This window comes from Drosophila santomea, chromosome 3R (assembly GCF_016746245.2).
Source record: "Drosophila santomea strain STO CAGO 1482 chromosome 3R, Prin_Dsan_1.1, whole genome shotgun sequence".
Classification (NCBI taxonomy): Eukaryota; Metazoa; Arthropoda; class Insecta; order Diptera; family Drosophilidae; genus Drosophila; species Drosophila santomea.
The window spans coordinates 2,598,185-2,611,858 of record NC_053019.2 but is presented as its reverse complement, the minus strand read 5'-3'; the positions used below and the strand labels follow the sequence as shown (position 1 = coordinate 2,611,858).

Here is a 13,674-nt window from a genome sequence, read left to right as displayed (position 1 = left end):
AGGACAACTAATGTAAAACTTCTAACAAAAATGACTGTTCTCTGGTTTTGTAAAGTTAACTAGTTCTTAGATATTTGTAAATTTAATATTTATATTTTCTCTTTGCAAGAGCTTTGATATGTATGCGATAATTTGCACAACTTTCCTTAGACTAATTCATTTGCTTTGTTTTTATTTTGTTGATAAGATAAAAAAGCTTGATTAGTGATTCAGCAAGCTTTTTGGGCGTTTTACATGATATGTTTACTTTTCAATTCGTAGATTTCATTAATGTTTTGAATTACATTTCTCTTTGATGCGCTAATTAGATATACTTTTTATATTCGCCTTTTGGCATTAAACGCTTTTACGTGATATGTATGGTTATCGCATCAGCTTCTATTTTTTTAAGTTAATAAAATATCGTTTTGGGTTTTAGATATTTTCTGGAATTATTTTGCCGCTTGTCTCAGCTTTTTTTGTATATTTAGTTATTTAATATTTTAATGATATGTGTTGATATGAGTCTCTCTTTTTAAGTTACATTTCCTAAATATATTTGTTATGCGTTTCTTATTTTCTCAGCATTCTGTGTGGAATCAAATGTTTGTTTATAAATTTTCCAACCACCGCGAATGTGTTCCACAAAATTGCGATGTTGTCTCTTGGACTTTCTCTGCGCCTTTCTTTTCCGGCTCAGCTCTCTTTCGCAGTAATGGCCGCTTTCTCTTACGCCTCTAGCCCTCTTTCTCCAACTCCGCGACCTCCGCGCTTTCTTCCTCTCGCTCTCTTTGCCCTCGCTCCTTGTCCACCCCCTCCGCTTTGCTTTTACAGGCGGCAACGGCAGCGGCAGTTTCTCTATGTATTCGTTTTTTTCTGCCGTTGTATTTCAGTAACTTTTTCCGATTCCGCTTTGGGCCCGCATTCGCTTTCACCGAAAAAAACCGTAGGCGCACAAACAACAATAACTCGGGCTGGCAATTATTTATTCAAGTTTTCATGCCCGGGAACTTGGCATTTTCGCTAATTATCTCTGGCGCAGATTGGGTTAATCCGTATCCTGGAATATATCCTGGAAGATATATAGGGATATATCTCCTTTGCCGCTGCCGTTGGGCGCCCACACCCGTAAATATAGCAAAGCAATGGAAATTATACAATCACTGCCTGCGAATTCGAAGCAATCAATTTTTGGTGGCACTCGCGTTTTGAAGAAGTTCCCGATTTGGCTTTGGAACTAGTTGGCTGCGCCCTGTGGTATGCAGCGCTTTATTTATTGCACAATTCGGATATATGTCTCAATTTGGCTTTATTTTTCGGGGGTTTCACTGTATATATCGCTGACCTCTGTGTTCGCTGCGTGTGACTGAATCGGAGTGTTTTCGTTTACTCAGGAGCCAGCGCAGGATGCGTGCGATGCCAGGCCATGAATTTTTCAGCATCGGGCATCCTTATTAGAGATTTTCGCCCCATCTCGTTGAGATTGCTGCGCGCAGATCCAAAAAGCATCCAAGAGAGCGTAGAAAAGAGCGAACGAAAGTCCTGCGAGAGCGCCCACACACAGTGCTGTTAAGTGCTGGTTGTGGGTTGTGCATCTCCTTAAAATTAATCCCCCGCCTTAAATGAAATTCTCAATTTTTCTCGGCCCTTGCATTTCTTTCAAGGCCCATCATAATCTCATTCAGGTATTTTTTCTGAATTTTTCCTTGCTTTTTCGGGGGTTGTTTGGCTGTCTTTCATTTGGGGGTCCGTGCAATACGGCAAGGGGCGGCTTTTTGGGGGTGGCTTTATCTTTATCTGTTTGTTTTCCGCTCTCTTGTCGCACATATAGCTGTTTGTTTTCCGCTCTCTTGTCGCACATATAGCTTTCATATTGTCCGCCTTCACGGACTTGTCACTTTGACATATCCCGTAAGAGAGCGAAACAAAGCAAGTGTATTAAGTCTGCGCAGGATTTTCGAGAATACGAAAGGCGCACTTTTAAAATGGTAGCTAAATCGACTAAACTCCACCCTATTTCCGGTGGCGGTCTTAGCTTACATAGTCAAGTTCCCAGTTCGCCGCACCAGCGGATTGCTAAGGCGCGTCGCCAGGTGTCGCCTTTGATGTAGATGTAGATATTCAAAAAACATGTATTATATTTCTATAACGTAAGTAAAGTATTAAAAATATATTTTAATTCTTATTGAAAGAAATATTTTTTCTTAATTTTGATTTAAAATTTTACCTTTTTCTATTTCTACTATTTTTCTATTTTATATTATTTATATCTATGACAGAGGTACATAGTAGTTATTTAAAAACACCTTGGAAACAAAAAGTTGCTTTTATTTATGATTTGATTTTGTTATATTAACCCCATGCCAACGTGTGTAAAGAAACTATACTAAAACTATACTATATAAATCGAAACGCATTCTCAACTAAAACCAGGCATTCTTTAATTCCCCGTGCAAATAGACCCAATATTTCACAGCTTCCAACAGGCAACAAAAATAACAAAATCAGCCATAACGATTGTTTGACAAACAATAATAGCAAAATCAAAATACATTAGGTTTATATGTGCAGTGCTATATAAACGGCTGATTACGCAGTTGAGCTTGCAAACAATAACTTAAATTTCACCATAATACGTTTGTGGACTTACACTTGTAGTTGAAGTGCTTTTATAGACTTCTAAATTGAAATCAACTGAAAAAACTCTACCCAATTGCAAAGCATCTCTTACGAGTAATTATCATGAATCATAGAACTCGCTGGCCAAGTTATAACCCCAAAGAAAGTCTTCTCAAAAACTTGCTTTAGAAAGCCCCTCTGCAATCTCTCTCTTTAATTGCGCATTTTGCGTTTTCTTGGATGACATCTGTTGGCCTTCCTGTCCTTCGTCCTAGCCCAAGTATGTTTTCTTCTTATTTTTTTTTTTTGGTTAAAATGAAAATCAATAAAAAGCTCAATGACGTCAGCCGCCCAGACACACGCCGACACACACACGCACACTTACAAAGTAAGCGGCAACATCGGAAAATGCTGGAGGCCAAAAACAGCTCATGGCTCTCCCAGACTCCGCCTGCCACTCCCCCCGCCCACGGAGCGTTCTCTCATCTCCGCCGGAAATCCAATCGCTCCCCTTCGTGTGCCAGTAAGTGCAAGTGTGTGTGTGCCGGCGAGTGTGCGAGTGTGCGGGTGTGCGAGTGTTGTGAGCCGAAGACACTGCACGTGAGCAGGCTATCAGCAATGGAATAAGAGTTTCGACTGCCAGAAACGCGTTTATCTTTCTGTTTTCAGCTGTCATACCCCGAGAAAAATCTGTAGTTATATTTACCAAACGAAACCAATATTCCATTACTTAGAATATGTTTAATATTATAGCATAACGTTTTATTTTAGTGAACGATAATACAAATATTTTTTACCTTACTCCTCAATGTATTGCTTTGTAGTTCACTTATTCCTTAAATATATTACAGCAAATGCCAAAACCATTATTTTATTGGACTCTGTTAAGGAAAAGCCAAATAAGAAACGGTGACTGCAGACTTATTTTGTAATTTATAATAATCATTTTTTTACCAATAATATTGAAAATTGTTACAAAGTATATAATATAACACTGGAGATTAGCTTAGAGTCTAGGACTTGTAATTTATTTTGCCTAAATTTCCTGATACAGCATACTCGTAATGTATTACTTATTTATTTCTCTGTAGCTCTGCCAAAGGCAACCAAAGTAAAGGAAATGCACTGGGGCTAAAATTGGCCGAGGGCTTGAACGGAAGGCTGGCCTGGAGTGGCTGTGACAATTTACGCCAAATCTCATGATGAATGGGATAAGCAGGCAGATAAAAGCGATAGCAGCGACGACAACTCGAGCCAATTGCGAAATATGCAACAGAAGTGTAAAAATTTTATGGGCTTTGTGTGTTGGATATTTTTGACAAGCACGTGACGTGTTAAGGTCAGAAGTTGGGCATCCAAAAATACATTTGCCTGAAATGGATTTAAAGGGATCTAAAAGGATTTCAAGTAATAAACAGATACCAATAGAAAAGCTAAGTTATTTATAACTTATATTTATATATATATATAAAAATAACGTCGAAGGAGCATATTTAACTTTTACTTGTTCAGGAATATTGCTGCCAAATATATTCAATAACATTCGCAGTGGAGGTAAAACTTTCCTGCTCCTCGACGTATGCAATAAAGAGCGATTCGTTCCAAATTGGCGCTGCTGCTACTGCAACAACATCCCCAAATGCAATGGCAGCAGCAGAGGGGGAGGAAGTGAACAGAACACATTTCCATAAGCACACACGCCTCCAGAATGAGGAGTTGAATTTTATGAATATGCAACACGATGTTGTTGTTTAATGTTTGCGCAAAACAACTATATGAGCATGTAATGCCCAAAGGGGCGGGTATTCGGTGGGTGGGGAAAGTTGGAGTCACACACTCAGAGACACACACTCGCACTCACACTCACACTGACTAACATTTATTAGAGCAGTTAGTTTGTAGTAGGTGTTAAAATTGCACATGAAATATGAAAAGCCACTCATAACACTGAGAGAAACATGTGTTCCCACTTGCCTGGTTCACAACTCCCTGGCCAATTCACCACGCAAACGAGAGAGCGAGAGAGTCTCTTTTCAGGAGAGAATCCGAGTGATATGGGGATAGCGAGAGAGAAATTCCTGAACTGCTGACGACAATCGAAGCGAATTCCTGATGTAGGTGGGCCATATCGTGGGCCATATCGTGGGCTATATAGCATTTCCAGCTCCAGCTGCGGGTCCAGTTTTCAGTCGTTGTTGTGCCGTCGTGATGTCGTTGCCGTCGTCGCATCCGTCGTCGTTGTCGTTGTTGTTGTCGCCGCACTCCATCTAGTTGTTGTTGGTGCAGCAGGCAGTACAGCAACAGCAACCAAATCACATACCAGCAGAAAGCAGCAACATCAGGCTTTGAGCGCCAGCAAACAACAATTAACGAAGCGAAAAGCAGCAACAAACAAACAAAATGAGTTCGCTAAACGGAAAATTAATTTGCGCATATGGAATGCTGCACACATAGATATATATAGCCCTACATACAAGCATATATATAGATATATACGTATATGTTATACACACACAAATCTACATAAAATCTAAGTGCAAACCAATTGTGATTTAAGCTAATGACCACAACCACAAAACAGCTCCAACAACCTACAAGAAAGTGTATAAAAAATGTAAGAAAATTCTGCATTTTTCATTGGTTTCCCCTACAAAATTTGGCTCGTTCATTTTTTCCTGCTTTTTTCCGCCGTTCGTGAGCTGGTTGCTTTTTTCTGTACACACGCCACAACGCCACGCAATCCCACCCAAAACTCTCCTGTCTCCTCTCTCCGCTCTCTTCTCTCCTCGACTTCTCGCCTTTGCGCTCCTTTGTTGTGTTGGCCGTGATCCTTTTGGCCAGGATTCGGTGCGGATAAACGCATTAAATATGCAGAAAAATTAAGCCACACACTCACACACTACTCGGGGTCTGTAGCAGTTGACGGTTGTCCTTTATCCTTGAGCTAAAGTCTTAAAATTATATTTTTAAATAGGGCTTTGGCAGCTCATAAAGTTAATACAATTTCATATGGAAAAAAATTACTATTAATGTGGGTGAAAAGTCAAAGGAGAGCGACAGTTAACGAGAGAGAAAGTTCACCACACACAATCAAAAATAAGGAATTATTACAAAAAAGATTCAATTAAATAAAGTTTCCATTCAATTTGAAATGTTTCCAAATCGAAATCTGCAGCGGAGTAAATATTTTTTTATGTACAACAGTGCGTATGATTAACTTGGCTAACCCGTGTTGGCCTTTGGCCTCCGTTCAGTGTGTGGAAACCCAGTATTGCCACAAAAACATCCCACTATTTCCTGCCAGCTGCAGTGTGCTCTCTCAGTCGCTCACTCGCGCGCTCTCGCTCTTTTATTTCCCCCATGTGTGCAACTGTGTGTGTGAGTGTTACAACAATAGAGGCAGCATGCAACATAATTACAACTCAACTTCAACTTTAGACTTAGACGACAAGCGAAGCTCGCTAGAGAAACAACAAATGTCGAGCGCCGCCTAAGTGTTTACCAAAATTAAGGAATACACATAAATGATTAAAAGCCATAACCAATGTCTTTCTACCAAACAGTTTTCAAGTTTTTTAAGTATATGAAATTCAAATCAATCCTTGTAAATAGCCAACAAAATAACTAAAGAACAAGAACTCTTTTCTTATAAAGAACAAAAAGAAAACAACAGCATATAAAACCAAATAAATTAACTCAACTAAGGAAAGCCACAAACAACGAACGAATAGACAACGCCGTCTGCAGAGCAATCTGATAGAGAAATGCATGTAAGTAAATCCATGAAAGGGTATTCCGAGTAGTGCCATGTGACATGGGGACTACGTACTGCAAAATCAACGAATCAAGAAGCAACAACATCAACAGTTGCCCCAGACAATGACGAACAATGGCCGAGAAATTGCCACAGCATATAAAGCAAATTTAGCCCCTGTTCTCTCTGTTGTGTGCAGTTTTCTTCTCTTTTGTGGCTGTTACTGCTCTGTTTAGTGGGCAATAATGAATAGTGAATGTGGGTGGTGCACGTTGGACGTTGGTTTGTTGATTGGTGTGCGGTGGGTTGTGAGTAGTGGGTGGTCCTTCGATGGGCGTTAAATTTAATTAAAAGGTAAACTAGTAGCAGACAGCAACAGGCAGTCAGTTGGAATCGATTTTCCTTTTCACTCGATACACTTGGCAAATGGCGAACGTCACTAGGCAACAACAACGAATCGCAGGAGTGGGTTCGGATCGGATGGAGTGCGATGGAACTGGATGGAATTGGACGGTATTGGGCGGAATGGGATGTGGATGGGTATTTTGCCCCACAGACAAATGGTGGTAATGACGACACAAGCACCGAAACACACTAGAGCACTAATACACTCGCCCAAATAGACGTCATAAATGTTTGACAATGCACACGGGGCGTATGAGTAATGGCAGTGAGCCCATAATTGGTAAAGGGCTTTGTTGTTTGGAAACAAGTGGGCGAGGATGTGTGGGCGTTCTGTTGGCTGGTTGGACATCGCTGAAACAACTATCTATTGACACTGTATCCCCCACCCTTTTCCCTCTATGTCCCCAACTTTTTGTGGGGCTCAATGGGTGCATGAAATTGCTTTTAATGCTTCGCTGTCGTTGCTCGCCCTTTGCCACTATCTCCCCCTTAGAGCCTCCATTGAACATATTCAATGCACCTTGTTGCTATACCCTATATATTACCCCCCTTGACAGGTTTTGTCGCCCGCATTTGTTCGCCGTTAATTGCATGGAAAATGTGCGCGCAATTGAAAAAGTTGAACAAGTCAAACGACAAAGTGGCATTGTTCCAGCTCCCCTTTTCCGGAAAAGCACACAGATATCCTTTTCGGCCCAGTCAATGACTTCTGTTCGCTAGCCGGCGCTGCAACTATGAATGAATAAGTGCAATTATGGGCCCTAGGCCATGAATCAAACGAAAGGCGGCTAGCCTCGACTGCAAAATGGTCATTAGTCAGCAGGCTGGTGGGGAAAATGCCCCTAAGACGTTCCCTTTGGCAGGCAGCCGCAAAAGTCACCAAGTCATTGCCTCGTTTATAGTTTTTGGCTGCAGCAACAACAAACGTGGCGACTTGGCCACGTTTCCTTTTATGGCTCTATTGGAGTGTATAAGTGTGCGTGTTTATTTGCTTATGTCCTGCGAGTACTACAAAAGTACAGTGCATTGCACCCGTTGGCTCGAAATGGCTGACGCCATGAAAACTCGCTGGCCAATTCAGTTATCTGCATAAATTTCGAGCGATCTCCATGGGCGGCGTGACGTCACGGAGACTGAAATACATATATTGCTCGATAAGGAAACCCCCCGTTGACAGGTGATGTCAGTTGATAAATGACCCAGTTTACAAACGTGCAACCAGTTGAAGCTTTGCCGTTCAGTTGGTCAACTATATGCAAAGTTACAGAAGGTGTCGCACTTTAAAATTCAGCTGAAATTGGAAATGAGAGCATTGTTTTTCCGGGAATTAGGTGCCAGGAAAGATATCGAAAACTGCAGAAGAAATAATAAACTTGTGGTTTCCAAAGAAAGGGAGTATTTAACATTTACCTAGATAATTTCTAGCAAGTTTTACTTTTATTTCGACAACTATTCTAATATTCTATGGAGGGCAATAAATAGTTCATTATTTCTGGCCTTTTTTACATATGTATATGGTATATTTTTCTGTCCTAGTTTACATTCAAGTAAAAGGGACTTTTGAGCTTACCGTACACAAGGATTAACGTTTTCGACTTATGGTTGTATTAGTATATTTAGTTATATTACGTTTTAAGTAAAAGTATTTATAGTGCCAAATTTTATTGCAGCAAAAGTAGTTTTAGTTTTCACATTCTAACTTAAAAATAGTATCTGACTGGGATGCCTAAATGAAAAGATGACAAGCCTGCATATTTAATTCGTTTCTCTTTCGATTGCGGTTGGCCATTTAGCATTCTGACCTTTGCTTGATGGCTTTCTTGTGTTGCTGTGCACTTTGACTGCTCCCCACTCATTTCAAGCTTTTCCAATGTACAATGTATTTCCGATGAGGCTTCCCTTCTCCTGGGCACATTGTTGTGGCCGCTTTTGTTGCTGATTGCGATGGCTAATTGAAAGTGTCAATTATCAGCCGGGAAGGAGCGCTAGGAGCGGTAGGAGCGGCAGGACCAGAAGAGGCACAACTATCAGCAGCAGTAGAAATAGCAGCTGCATTTGCTGGCAGTGAACTTTCACATTTGTGCCCCTGCACGCCCATGTGTTGGTGAGCCATAACCAGCCACAGCCAGTTCTGTGGGCCGCGGGGCGTATGCGTAATGTGAAATAACCTTGGCCAGTGGACAAGGAATGCAGAATGTACCCCGCGCACCCGCACCCCTGGATTTTTCATTATTATTATAATTCATCCTTGTGCCTGATAAGTTTTCCCTCCGCTCTGCTTTGGGGTTTTCCATTGCTGTGCTTTTTTTGCTGCCTTAATAACTACCATTGTTGTTGCTGTTGTTCTTGTTTCTAAGTTCGCGCGGTCAGCGCAAGAAATTTTCTATCTACTGCGAAGCAGGTTGCAGGGAAATTCATAGCGGGAAATTCCTGGGAAATTCACTCAGCACTTTCCTTGCTCGGCAGTTAAACTGCTGTGGCCCTCAAAAGCGCGCGCATTAAGTAAAAGTTCGTGGTGAAATGTTAACCGCTCTCTTCCTCTCTCGTTTTCTCAATTTCTCTCCTGAGAGAGAGCTCAGTTTTCCTCGCTTTATTTGTGGAGTAAGGAGTAAGGCCAGAAGAAAACTGCTAACAGGCCGTGCAATATCTGGCATTTTATCAATTGATTGAAGAGCCACAAGATTGATTTCCGGTATTAAATTTGCTCCTGCCAGGCCGTAAGAGGTCCAGTTCTGTGCTCCATGGATGTCCTGCTCCTTGGCCGCCCATAAAGCAGCTACTTAATCCCCACAACCACCCAACACCCAACGAAACCATCAATTTTGCATGGCACGATGGCGCTGTTGTTGCAGGCCGTACTGCATCTGCTGCATTATCAATTCATGAGCTCCCGCTGAAACACAAGAAGCCGTCCACCACACACCATACACCACACAGCACACACCACACACCACACACCACACACCATACAGCATACACCATACGTACCAGAGGTCCTCCGGCGAGGAGCTCTGTGGATGGCAGCATAAAGCAGGCCCATAAACACCATGGAAGCTGGTTTTATCTCGCTTAAACTACATAAGTTATAGGCCAAGAGGGGGTTACAGCTGCACAGGCAGAAATCCAAGAGGTGAAGTCATCTTATAAAGTCATGTTATAAAATGTACATATGTTACTAAGAACTGCATTCTTAACGGGCTTACACATATAGTTAGAATTACCGTTTAGTTGGGAAAGTAAGAAAGTTATAGAGAAAGTCAACGTTTTAAACTTATCATGCATTAGTAATACATTTGATATGATTATGCTATCAAAGTAGACCATCATTTGACTTTGACTAATGTTTGTTTAGTTTCGTTGAAATTTTAAAATTATTTATAATAAATAAAGATTCAATAAAGCTTTAAGCACCTATATTGTTTATTAGAATTGTAAGAAAATGTATATCTTTTTTCGCCCTGTAAATATGCGAATTCGTGCCGTTCATGTCCCGAAGGATGCACCATAAAGTAGCAATAAATACACATTCATGAGAGAATTCAATCGCATTTTTCATGTACTTCATAATTTGACATGGGTTTTAGTGTTACGCCAAAAAAAAATTGGATTGAAAGTGGGTGGGATAAATTGACAGTCTTATGAAGTTTTATTACTTTCCGAGTGGGAAATTGTTTCCAGTGACGGCTGGGGCCATAACCAACGGCCTTTTAAGTCGGACATCTCTGATCTGCTGTCTCTGCTGCAATATTCATGCAATCAAAGCTCCTGCTGCAATATGCTGCCCAAGTTGGTCCTTACCTTATCCTGGCTGCTGCTTTCAAATGGGATTAGAGTTCGATATCCCGGCTAAATCGGCTGTTTGCCGGGCTTATTTTTTTGCTTTTATTTTGCGCAGGCTGCTTGACGGCTTTTAATTACGATGGCTTGGATTGCTTCCTGGCCCATTGAATGCTAATTTCGAACGCCTTTCAGGCGGAGGAAATGAGGCACATGAAAGCATCTTTTGCTCCCCTGCTAGTGAAGTGTCTGCTTCCGGTTGCACTCTGCACTACGCACTCCTCACTCTTCCAGCGGGCTTATCTGTATAAATAGCCGACCCGCCTCTTACCCCTTCCCCCTTCCACCTGATATCCGCATCGCTTCCCCCTCCTCTCTCTCATCTCTCATTTTGCGTGAGAGTCAGCGAAGGCACTGAAAAAATAAAGTGGATAACATACTTTTATTAGTTGTCCATATTAATCTGTGAAAATCAGGATAAATCAAAGTCCAATTCTTAGTTATCTTGAAATATATTTTGGTAAAATATGTAATTGTATGTAATTTGTATTTATAATATGTATTGCAAACTTTCGAGCTTAAGATACAAACTAGTACTAACAACATTTAAGATACAAACTAGTACTAACAACATTTTAGATTTCTATTAGAGTAAAAACTGGATATTGTATGTAAAAAGTTTACAAGAAAATATTAATAGTACTAGCACAATTTTTTGAATTATTTTTTTTAAATGTTTGAAATCAAACCCAATGAAAAAAGGTTTGTGGGATACATCTTCTCACCGTATGATCCCGCCAATCCATACAATAAATGTGTAATCTTTTTCTCGCAGCGCATTTGTGCATGGCCTCATATATATTTTCGCATTTTGTACGTGCGTCACGGTGTCAACCGCAGTTCCCCGTCGCCCCTCCTCGCTTCCTGGTGCAGCCGTATCCTTCTCGGCCCCCTCCATTCCCCAAAGGACCTGCCGGGTTTTGCGGCTGGTTGTTTGCCCTGGCACGTTGATGGCCATAAATACAGTTACATATGTTTGCATTGCGGCCAGATACTGACCGACCCGGCATCTCGTTTGGACCCCTTTTTCCACCTCCTGTCCCAGTTCCACCCACTTTTGCCTGCTCATTTCGTTAAAATTCTCATTTCCTACTCGCTTACTTTTTTTTGTGTTTTAAATTTCGTACTGCATTTAGTTTACGAGATTAAGTTAAATGTTTCACTCGCAATGAAAGGGTTTTGCATTCATTCCCGTGCAAATAAATCGGCTAAATGCATGGCCAGTTTTTATTGCTTCAGCTTAATACGATTTTAAGAGATGGTATTGAACACAAAACAGAAATGGAAGATAAATATGGTATTCATATTTCGATAACTTATCCTGCGGATTCAGGATAATTGCACTGCTCTTTCAGTTATGGAATATTTATGCTTTTAAAAAATATTTCAGGAAGATAAGACTACACTCCTGTTTCATTTATATAACTCATTCCCCACCCCTCCTCTCTCCTTGCAGTGCTGAACAGCTGGGGGCTACTTACTCCCTTTCAACCCAGTGGCCTGCAATTCGAAACGATCTCAACGCAAAAATGGCACTGCAACGCACTGGGCAGCAACAGCAACACAGGACGCAACTAACTCGACACGGGCTGCAGCAACAACAACAGCAATTAGAAACAACAACAAAGGCCCGGCAACGATATAGAGCGTTGGGAAAATGAAACAAAAGTCCGAAACGAGTTTTCCACTAAAATTTGCATTCAGCCGAAGACATACAAAGGTCTAAGCAAGGAGGAAGGAACCAAAACAAACAAACAAGCCAACAAACTGAGCACAATAAGAAAGTCGCCAGTGAAAAGGGGTCAGAGGGCACACGCACACACACACACACAAAGGCTCAGAAAAAAAACCAAACACAGGAGCAGACTGCAACACAAATACAAGCATACGGAGCGAATAAAACACACAACACATTCAACACACGGACACAGAAGGACGAGGAGTGCATTGTGAACAATTTTCAACGAATTTCCAAAAGTCTACTAAATAAAATAACTAACAAGCGTTCATTACGAATAACAGAAGGAAACCATAAAATTTGAAATTTGCTCTGTGATTTTCTATCGGAAATGGTTAAGTAATTCAAAAAAATAATAATAATAATATTTAATAACAACGTATTTATAAAAACTGCGAAACTGCATTCCAAGAGAAGTTTATCAAATCCCCCAAGAAAAGCTTTAAATTCAATCGAAAACGTAAATCAACAATTTCTATGAATATAAGCAAGCAAACGTATTACACTGCGACTAAGTAGACCAGCCAACGCTACTGAAAAATCCAACTTCGACCACAACCACAACCACAATTCTACCAAAGAACACCCGCACACCGGAGCCATGGACGAAATGCCCGACCTGTCACACCTCACCCCCCACGAGCGGATGCAGATCGAGAATGTCCTTATGCGGCAGAAGCAGGAGGAGGAGAAGCAGAACGAGATCATGCGGTAAGTTCCGGCGTGAGATACAGATACAGTTTCATTCACATTATACATATTTCGAGATACATTTCGCATCGATATTTTAATTTACTTCGTAGTGGGTGGAGTACCTTCACATCATTTTTTTTAAGAAGTCACACTCCACACGCCTCAGTTTAGCAAACTTGTTAAACAAATGTTTAACTTCGAATGATCATGAGATAACCGTAGCACTGTAAAGAGTAAAGTGTTTATGCACTTATACCCATAAGTAAAATGGTTTTTAAATTTGTGAGGATTTTTTAAAGGAAAAACTATGTATTTACCCATTTTGGACAAATTCTAATAAACTATTTTATTTATATGCTTCTGTAACTTTTTTAATTTGTTAAAGCCTTACAAGCTCCTACCTAAATCTCTCTAATACCAATTCATCCTTGCAGGCGCAAACAGGACGAGGTGGTGACGCTAGAAATGCAAATCAGACAGCGATCCGAGCAGCAGAAGAAGGCCGGCGTCGAGCTGGATGCCACCTGTCACATATGCCTTAAGACCAAGTTCGCCGACGGAGTTGGCCACATCTGCCACTACTGCAACATTCGCTGCTGCGCCAGGTGCGGCGGCAAGGTGACGCTCCGCAGCAACAAGGTGAGTCCGC

The 13,674-nt window shown here is 41.0% G+C and overlaps 2 protein-coding genes across 15 annotated transcripts in view; one reads left to right on the top strand and one right to left on the bottom strand.

The window, feature by feature from the left end:
- The first annotated feature begins 4,824 nt into the window (after window positions 1-4,824).
- The window catches only part of LOC120454244 (regulating synaptic membrane exocytosis protein 2), a 43,998-nt gene continuing 35,148 nt past the window's right edge, over window positions 4,825-13,674 (top strand). For 3 of the 14 annotated variants that reach the window (XM_039639363.2, XM_039639361.2, XM_039639360.2), the window contains exons 1-4: window positions 4,838-5,212; window positions 6,162-6,368; window positions 12,051-13,043; window positions 13,460-13,664. In XM_039639363.2, coding sequence (XP_039495297.1) covers window positions 12,934-13,043; window positions 13,460-13,664 — 315 coding nt within the window. In that variant the 5' untranslated portion in view covers window positions 4,838-5,212; window positions 6,162-6,368; window positions 12,051-12,933. Of the gene's footprint in view, window positions 5,213-6,161; window positions 6,369-12,050; window positions 13,044-13,459; window positions 13,665-13,674 lie in introns of all 14 variants that reach the window. The other 11 variants (XM_039639358.2, XM_039639357.2, XM_039639364.2 and 8 more) reach the window with 7 other exon arrangements.
- LOC120453587 lies at window positions 9,453-9,739 on the bottom strand. The gene is given in 2 exon segments (XM_039638347.1): window positions 9,453-9,624; window positions 9,723-9,739. Coding segments are annotated over 2 exon segments (189 nt in total).